Genomic DNA, 9,950 nt, shown 5'->3' on the forward strand with positions numbered 1-9,950 from the left:
GACATGGATAATGCAGAAAACTCTTCGCATAATCGAGTTGGACAAAAACTCGTCCATCATTACCTAATCCTCCTCCTCGACTAAACCCGTATGTTGCTGCTCAGAACCGCCGTATGCGTATGGAACTCATGGCTAAAAAAGAAAAAAGAGGTTTGTTAGGCACATTATATTTCTCCGAATATTTTATCTTCCGTATGACATGTCTTATTTATTTCACCATCTACTTCTTCATATGTATAAATCAACAGCCTCTAGAGGTAAACAAACATCACACCAACCTACAAATGAAGAATCATCCACATCGACATCACACACACAAAATCTGGTCTTTGCACATAACCGTAAGATTCTACCCACATTCCAGTTCACGCCTAAGAGTTTTGGGATGACTACATTTACAAAAAAAACTCTTCGCGGCTTATCTTTCAGGAACTATATTTCAACCCTTAAACCTTGGAGGTCCCCATCATTCTTGCAAACACTGTGGTGCTCTGTTTTGGTATGATGAGCGACTACGCAGAGAAAGACATACTCCAGATCCAACATATAATTTGTGTTGCAAGGGAGGAAAAGTTTACCTGCGGCCATACGATCCTCCTCCTCAACCCCTCTTGGATTTACTGACATCCCAGGACAGAACACTCTCCAGTCACTTCTTTAAACATATTAGGCAGTACAATACAATGTTTGCAATGACTTCAATGGGAGCTAAAATTAATGAAACCATAAATGATGGATGAGGCCCATATGTTTTCAAGGTTAGTGGGCAGATTTTCACCGCATTGGTTCTTTGAGACCAACTGGGGAACGACCAGAATATGCACAGTTATACATGTTTGATACTGAGCGTGAGGTTTCAAACCGAATAAATGTTGCTTCGTCTTCACGCTCTGCTTCGTCTTCGAGCTCTTCATTCCAAGCTAACGAAGACATTGTTCAGTCGCTCATACAAATGTTGAACACACATAACCCCATTGTCAAGCTGTTTAGGACAGCAAGTCAAAGATTAGCTGGGAGTGATTGTGACCATTTAACAATCAGGATATATGGCAAACCTGATGCCCATGGAGACATCTATAGTGCTCCAGTTGCGTCTGAGGTTGTTGGATTAGTGGTTGGTGATATTGGGTCATCTAATGTAGGATGAGACATTATAATACAAGACCATTCATCACAGTTACAGCGAATTAGTGAGAAACACCCCAAGTTTATGTCCATGCAGTATCCTCTGTTATTTCCATATGGAGAAGATGGCTACCATGATGAGCTTATGTACCGGCAAAGATCAAGCACTTCAGCCAATCAGCGCCAAAAAGTCACGATGCTACAGTACTACACATATAGGTTGCATGATAGGCCAAATGACTTCAATACTCCATTACGATGCAAAAGATTAACACAGGCTTACTTTGTGGATGGCTATTGTTGTGTTGAAACATTCCGTATTGGATTCTACCGCAAGCCTAGCTTTCAGAGTAAATACAGATCATCATCATTTAGTTCTTTGGCAAATTTTGTATCAAGAGGTATTGCATCCGGTTCTTCTGTTGGGCAGAGGATTATATTACCATCCTCCTTTACTAGAGGCCCTCGCTATTTATACCAAAACTATCAAGACTCCATCGCTATTTGTAGAAAATATGGTTGCCCAGATCTATTTGTGACATTCACATCAAATGCTGCCTGGCCTGAAGTTATGGAGGCTTTATCCTCCATTCCAGGACAAGAGCCATCTGACCGTCCAGATATTGTCAACCGGGTATTCAAAATGAAGCTTGATATGTTGATGGATGATATTAAAAAGAAAAATTCTTCGGTCCCATAAATGTGGGTAATAGCACTTTCCCCAACCTTATTTCCTTTGCACAACAAACTTTTGTGTCAGTTATTAAAAATATTGTACTTGTAGTTATCTACACAGTTGAATTTCAGAAACGTGGCCTCCCACATGCTCATATAATTATATGGTTAGCCAAAGAAGCCCCCTTAGATGCACAGAAGATAAATTCAATTATTTCTGCTCAATTGCCAGATCCTGTGAAAGACCCAATTGGATATGAAGCTATATCTTCTTTCATGGTCCATGGCCCTTGGGGCCCTCTCAACCAGTTTTCCCCATGCATGTCAGAAGGAAAGTGCACAAAATTTTACCCGAACGATTTCTGTGAGCAAACCACTATCCGGGAGAACGGTTTTACTGAATATGCCCGACCAAACAACGGAATAACTGCTAGAAAAAATAAAGTTGACATTGATAATAGATACATTGTTCCTCATAATGTTGATCTGGTGGTTAAGTATCAAGCCCACATAAATGTAGAAAAGGTTAATCATGATGGTATGCACAAATATCTTTTCAAATATGTTACAAAAGGATTTGATTGTGCTAGAATTGGCCTCTACTCCAAGTCTACGTCATCAGATTCGTCGACTGAGACAATTAATGAAATTGATAACTATTTAGAGTGTCGTTGTGTCACACCAAATGATGCTGCTTGGCGTTTGTTCGAGTATGATATTCACCATACAGAACCTTCTGTAGAAAGGCTCCCTGTTCATCTTCCTCTTGAGAATAATGTAATTTTCTCTGAAGATGATAATCTGGAACAAGTAATTGAAGACCCAAAAAATATGGCAACTAAATTGACTGCATGGTTAGAGGCTAATGTGCAACACACCGAGGCTCGATGATACACCTACATAGAATTTCCTGAATATTGGACATGGCACCAACAAGAGAAATATTGGAGTTTTCGTTGAGGTGCTCATAATAAAATTGCCCGAATTGCACATGTCAACCCTTCACAAGGGGAATTATTCTACTTGCGGATGTTGCTCCACGTTCGTAAAGGCCCAACATCCTTCACTGATATCCGAACTATATCAGGCCAAGTGTATCCCACATTTCGTGCTGCATGTGAAGCTTTAGGTCTCCTAGGTGATGACCGAGAGTGGTCGAACGCTTTAAAAGGTGCAGCTCAGTGGGCATTACCATTTCAATTACGTCAGCTTTTTGTTACCCTGCTGCTTTTTTGTGATGTAACAAATCCTATCAAACTTTTTGAAGAACATGCATCACCAATGTCTGAAGATATAGCACATCGGTTGAATCCTGGTCCTTCTCTGACAAGCAATTCATCACTACATTTGTACGTGACATCCTGTCTTCTCATTGAGCTTGATAAATTGCTAAGGGATTCTGGATATTGCTTATCCCATTTTAATTTGCCACTACCAGATGATATGGGAAATGCTTCTTCACAAAACCGAATTTTGCTTGATGAGCTTAGCTATGATATTCCAGACATGACATCCACTTTGAATGATAATATTCCAAAGCTAAATAGCAACCAGAAGGATGTATTTCATGCTATTTATAATTCTGCAATAAATAATGAAGGCCGAACGTTCTTTGTTTATGGATACGGAGGGACTGGAAAAACTTTTCTATGGACTACTTTACTGTATTCGTTACGAAGCCAAGGGAAAATTGCATTGGCAGTTGCATCATCAGGAATTGCTTCTCTATTGCTCCCAGGAGGTCGAACACCACATTCCCGTTTTAAAATCCCTTTAGAAATTTCTCAGAATTCAATGTGTAGTATAAAGAAAGATACACACCTGACAGAACTTATTCAAAATACATCTCTTATCGTTTGGGATGAAGCACCGGTAAACCATAAATATTGTTTTGAAGCACTAGACCGCACTCTCAGGGATATAATGTCAGATACTAGACCTAATGCTGAAGACATGCAGTTTGGAGGCATCACTGTAGTTCTTGGTGGGGATTTTCGTCAAACACTTCCGGTAATAAAAAATGCAACAAGACAACAGATTTTAAAATCTTGCATTGTTAACTCTTATTTGTGGAACCAGTGCACACTTCTTCAATTGAATGAAAATATGAGGCTCTCCTCAGCATCTCTGTCCATCTCAAAGAGAGAAGCATTACGGAATTTTGCTGAGTGGCTATTACGAGTTGGAAATGGCACTGAGCCTTTTATTCCTATTCCAAATGACCCCAACAACATATTTATAGAGATACCCCAGTATCTCCTTTTGTCCGTAGAGTCTAGAAATATAGATGGATTGATTTCATTTGTCTATGACTTAGGCTGTGAATCTACTAACAATACATCATATTTGTGTGATCGTGCAATTCTTGCACCCACCAATGATGTTGTTTCTAAAATAAATGCCAGAATGATTTCTCAGCTACCAACAAGTGAAATGTCATATTATAGTGCAGATTCAATTGATGACGGCTGCCCTAATCATTCTACTCTAGAGGCATTATATCCGACTGAGTTTCTAAACAAGCTTGAGATACCTGGTCTTCCAGACCATGTGCTGCATTTGAAAATCGTTGTTCCTATCATGCTACTTCGTAATCTTGATCTCAAGAGGGCTTTGTAATGGCACTAGACTCATTGTTACACAACTAACAGGCCGTGTAACAGAAGGACAAATCATAACAGGAAAAGCTATAGGTTCAAGAGTATATATTCCTAGAATTGTCACTACATCAGCTCAGTCTAAGTGGCCTTTCAAACTGAGGCGTCGCCAGTTTCCTGTTCGCCTTTCATATGCTATGACAATAAACAAAAGTCAAGGCCAAACACTGAACCGAGTTGGTGTCTACTTGCCATCTCCTGTTTTCTCCCATGGTCAATTATATGTAGCATTTTCAAGAGTTACATCACCAGAGGGATTGCGAGTTCTGATTGAAAACTTCTTATGAACATTGCACACATAATGTAGTATATGCTGAGGTATTCCGTCAAATAAATAGGCATAGAACCTAGAACTGATAGGTATTTTATGATATGCCTCAAATTTCCGAGATATGTTCTAAACATTTTTAGCATACCATAGTTTTTTCCTAACAGTCTTATTATTCATTCATAGATATCTGAGATATGGAGTCAAGTACAGCACTTAAAAGCATCACTTCAGGACAGCAAAACTGTAGGGTCTTTGCACGCCTGATAAGGCTTTGGGATGCTAAAATAATTAATCCCAGATATGGAGATGGCTTGCTAAGCATTGATGGCATTCTCTTAGATGAAGATGTAAGTGTAATTGTGTGCTCCAAATTGCACATTCACATTTGTACTCACAATGATATTAAATTTACATATCACATTTAATTATTTCATTTGTTTGCAGGGCAACATGGCACAGATGAGTGTGCCCAAAAAATATGAAAAACAGTTTCGTGGATTGCTATCAGAAGGATCTGTCTACATTATTTCAGATATTGTGGCTATTGATAACAAAAGCAAATCATATGTCTACCACCATCAGAACTACATGTTGCAATTCAAACATGACACAAAGGTCCATGCATTGCACTCAAGAGGAGCAAATATACCTACTGTTTCCTTCAACTTTTGTCCATTTGATCAGCTGCCAAGAAAAGCAATTGATTCAAAACCACTCCTAGGTAATCTGTGGTTCCTTATTTTCTCTCCTAACAGTTAAAATGCTTATTAACTTCCTATACATAATTTGTCCGTTCAGATATTATTGGAGTAATAAGTGATGTTAGTCCATACGATTATGCTACCCCAACATCTCAGAACAAACTTCGGAAGATAAAAATCCGAAACCTAGAGTATGTCTTTCTTGCAACGATGCCACTTATTTTCTTCCGCAAAGACCCTTTTTCCTGCAATTCTATAAGTATACCTTGCTTTTCCAGTGAACAAACGCAAGAAGTAGTTCTATGGGGCAAACATGGAGAATCATTTGATGAAGAAGCAATACTTAAAAAATCTCTAGAAGGAATTGTGATAGCTATTTTTGCTGGTATAACTGCAACTTCACAGAAGTTTACAGGTGAATTATCAAACGAGCTTGCTTCAAGGAAAAATGAAAGGATTTATTTGAATATACTATTAACCACATAATCTTATAGGTACAATACAAGGATCTTCAAGTTCGGCAACACAGGTGTATCTTGACCTCAATATACCTGAAGTTCAACACTATCGCAGCAGGTTCTCCACCTCCCTCATTGCCATTTGCCTAATTTTTTTGTTTGCCACTACAATATACTAATAGATTATATCAAAATAATTTGAAGCTACCAATGGAAATTTCCAACTCTACAAAAGAATCTCCCTAAAGTCGCACATCTATCTCCACTTGAAGCAGCAGGCAAGCTGTATACCATTGAACAAATATCTACCTTGCCAACCACATCTTTTCAGGTCAGTACTTTTCGAGATAGTTCGTTTTCTAAAACATCTCTATCCAAAAAATATATAATTGATGCTCCAACCTTTTCTTCCACAAGGGAGGAGCAACATTCAGTACTATTGCAAAGGTGACATCCATTATACCATCAGTCAAATGGTACTACAAAGCATGCAAGCGGTGTGGAAAAGATTACAACAACATGTCAGATACCCCAACATGCGCCTGCCAATTTCCTGTTCCATGCCCAATGTACCATACATCTTCCTAAATCTAATCCTTATAAATTGCTTTTCTCTTATTCATGTCACTAACAATTCTACAATCCTTCAGGTATAAGCTCCCCCTTACACTAACAGATAGCTCAACAAGTTTAGATGCAGTTGCATTTAATAAAGTAGCTGAAGACTTGGTTGAGCGTCATGTTGAGCAAGTTTCTATGAACATGAAAATAGATGCTGTGGATCAGGTGCTTTCCCTGGATAAAGCCATTGGTAAAGAAAGGTTATTCTATATAGGAATGAATATTGATTCAACTGCCAAGTACCCTATAAAATGTCCTGAAAAAACTTTCCCCGTGGACAATACCAAATCGGTTCCTCTATTAACTGCTTCAAAGGTAAGAACTTTTTGATACTCATTACCTTCATATATCATCCTATTAACTTGACATGTGAAGCTTTTTCAGTCAGCACAAGATAACCTTGCACCAACTTCATCTGTCATAAATGCTGAGAGGTTCCTGGCCATTTATCAATTTAAATTTTGAAAATATATTGACAAAACATTAAATCCATATTCTCTGATGAGCATTATATATATTATTTTCAGTCCAAGTGCACAGCAGCCAGAGGCCCCCTTGAACAATACACCTCCAAGTGATAACCGCACACCTATCATTACAAAGGAAAGTGAATCCAGGTAAATTTGGCCACATAGAATTTCATGTGTGTAATGCTTCACAAACCTCCAAGCGAAGTTGAGATTAAACATTTCAACCTTTAGAATTTTTCTTTGGTAAATCTAATAATTGCTCTGTTTTGTATGTTCATCTGTCTAATGCTTCACTAACCTCCATGCTTATTCAATTCCTCTTATAAACGTACTTTCTTATTTTTAATGTACATTCAAATCAGTTCCGAAGTAAAAAGAAGGATTGATTTTGACAAGGATGATGCCAACAACTCTAACAGGTATCACAACACTCACAAGGATGATGCCAAACAACTCTGTTTAGTTTCCTGTCTAATGCTTCACAACACTCACATCCACTACAAAGGATTTATTTATGTTTAGTTTCCTGCCAATGCAATCCTAACAATCCTGTACCTATAATATTACTTTCTTATTTAGTTTCCTAATAAATGCAATCAAATTTCTCAATGCAGCTCAAAAAGCACAGATAGTCCTCTTTCGAAAAGGCAAAAGCAGAGTGAGAGTATGTATTACTTCCCATTACCTATAGTTGAATATCTCGCCAATGAATTTTTCTGTTCATATATACAGTTCTAAATATTTTCTGTACCCACCAATGCAGACAATAAAAATGCAGCAAACAACTATGAAAAGACAGACTAAAATGAAAGTGCATACAAAGGTATTGTATATTATGTACCTCTGTTTTTATATTCAAACATTTGGAACTTCTAATAATTGTTGCATTTCTAAAAATACTATGTATCACACTTCATGTAGGCAACTTCCACAATACTCATACAAGCAGCTTCCACAATGCTCATACAGCCAACTTCCACAGTGCTCCAAAAGACAAATAATCAAGAATGTTCAACTTCCACAGCGCTTTGACACTGCCAGCCGACAACAATATTTTTTTTTATTGCTCAACTTCTATTGTGACCGAGAATGTTCTCATACCCATTACCTTTATATTGTAACCGAGATGTCTACTCGTGCGTACTTTTGGTTTCATGCAAGCGACTTCAAAGTTTTCTGGCAATATTTGCAATTTTGTGCTTACCAACAATGGATACACTCCTATAAATGGGCCATAATATTTTTTTTGTAAACTGTACAATCGTGCATGCATGTAAAATATTTATTCCTACATTAACACCTCAAATGGCTGTTCTTACAATCACAGTGTAAGTCACAATTGCCAGTTTCTAAAAATTCATTGCTCGGTTAATTCTGTATTAAAGGTTACTAAAAAATATTTCGGTTAGACACTATAAATACATTCATTGCTCAGTTAATAGTGTATAAAATATTTCTAAAACATCTTTGGTTAAAAACTCTTATGGTTGTAGTCCAACTATATAATACCCCCCCCCCCTCCCATACAACCTATATCTACAAGCAAATATTTTCTCACACTGAAAACTTCACTATTGTCAAATACATGGACAAGCAGCAACAAGGCAAAAGGTATGTCTATTGCATGCAAAGTTATTTCGCCGGTTTCATGTATGATATTTCACAATTTGCCCGCATACTTTTCTACAGGATGCAACATTACACAACAAAGAATGTTCTACCCTCTTCATCAACGCATGCATCAAGAAAAACTCACAAGAAGTACATGGAGGCTATTGCAGACATGAAAAATGCCACCACCAAATCCGCAACATGGATCACTTTGAAAGAGGACGCACGTGAAGACAATATCACAAAGCTACTCCAGGAACATCCATTCAGGTCCACCAAGTACATCTTTGAGTACATGAAGAACGGATTTAAACATGTCCAAATTCTCCTCGATGAAGAAGACAACCGCGTGGACGACTCTAACAAACTATAAACCAACATTATGCTACTTATTTACAGGACATTGCAACAATAAACGAATAAAGTACAATAAATATCTTATATTTGTATTTTCATGCTCATATTGTTAATTGAAATATCCATGTCGCATTAAACCAAGTATCATCTAAACATATTGCCACCAATTCCCGCAGCAACGCGCGGGGAATTGTCTAGTTTAAGGAATACTTGTGTTAAAGTTTGTGATTTCCGTAGCATGCACGTATGGTGAACCGTTATGTGATGAAGTCGGAGCATGATTTATTTATTGATTGTCTTCCTTATGAGTGGCGATCGGGGACGAGCGATGATTTTTCCCTACCAATCTATCCCCGTAGGAGCATGCGCGTAATACTTTGCTTTGATAACTTCTAGATTTTTGCAATAAGTATATGAGTTCTTTATGACTAATGTTGAGTCCATGCATTATACGCACTCTCACCCTTCCACCTTTGCTAGCCTCTAATACCGCGCACTTTTCGCCGGTATCATACACCTACTATATACCTTCCTCAAAACAGCCACCATACCTACCTATCATGGCATTTCCATAGCCATTTCGAGATATATTGCCATGCAACTTTCCACCGTTCCGTTTATTATGACACAGTCCATCATTGTCATATTGCATATCCCGGTACACTGCCGGAGGCATTCATATAGAGTCATATCTTGTTCTAAGTATCGAGTTGTAATTGTTGAGTTGTAAGAAAAATAAAAGTGTGATGATCATCATTATTAGAGCATTGTCCCAGTGAGTAAAGGATGATCGAGACTATGATTCCCCCACAAATCGGGATGAGACTCCGAACGAAAAATAAATAAAAAAGGCCAAAGAAGCCCAAATAAAAAGAGGCCATAAAAAAGAGAAAAGGCCCAAACAAAAAAATGAGAGAAAAAGAGAGAAGGGACAATGTTACTATCCTTTTACTACACTTGTGCTTCAAAGTAGCACCATGATCTTCATAGTAGAGAGTCTCTCA

The 9,950-nt window shown here is 37.9% G+C and overlaps 1 protein-coding gene across 5 annotated transcripts in view; it reads left to right on the top strand.

Moving 5' to 3' along the window:
- Positions 1-8,271, top strand: part of LOC119268338 (replication protein A 70 kDa DNA-binding subunit C-like) — a 10,375-nt gene extending 2,104 nt beyond the window's left edge. For 3 of the 5 annotated variants that reach the window (XM_037549933.1, XM_037549935.1, XM_037549934.1), the window contains 14 exons: positions 4,912-5,075; positions 5,173-5,449; positions 5,527-5,620; positions 5,708-5,844; positions 5,924-6,005; positions 6,092-6,218; positions 6,305-6,456; positions 6,538-6,823; positions 6,884-6,942; positions 7,036-7,125; positions 7,341-7,397; positions 7,593-7,642; positions 7,742-7,801; positions 7,900-8,271. In XM_037549933.1, the coding sequence (XP_037405830.1) occupies positions 4,923-5,075; positions 5,173-5,449; positions 5,527-5,620; positions 5,708-5,844; positions 5,924-6,005; positions 6,092-6,218; positions 6,305-6,456; positions 6,538-6,823; positions 6,884-6,942; positions 7,036-7,125; positions 7,341-7,397; positions 7,593-7,642; positions 7,742-7,782 (1,605 nt within the window). In that variant the 5' untranslated portion in view covers positions 4,912-4,922 and the 3' untranslated portion in view covers positions 7,783-7,801; positions 7,900-8,271. Of the gene's footprint in view, positions 1-32; positions 151-4,911; positions 5,076-5,172; positions 5,450-5,526; positions 5,621-5,707; positions 5,845-5,923; positions 6,006-6,091; positions 6,219-6,304; positions 6,457-6,537; positions 6,824-6,883; positions 6,943-7,035; positions 7,126-7,340; positions 7,398-7,592; positions 7,643-7,741; positions 7,802-7,899 lie in introns of those variants that run through there. The other 2 variants (XM_037549936.1, XM_037549938.1) reach the window with 2 other exon arrangements.
- Positions 8,272-9,950: the final 1,679 nt, after the last annotated feature.

The sequence above is a fragment of the Triticum dicoccoides genome, chromosome 3A (genome assembly GCF_002162155.2).
Source record: "Triticum dicoccoides isolate Atlit2015 ecotype Zavitan chromosome 3A, WEW_v2.0, whole genome shotgun sequence".
NCBI classification, from domain to species: domain Eukaryota; kingdom Viridiplantae; phylum Streptophyta; class Magnoliopsida; order Poales; family Poaceae; genus Triticum; species Triticum dicoccoides.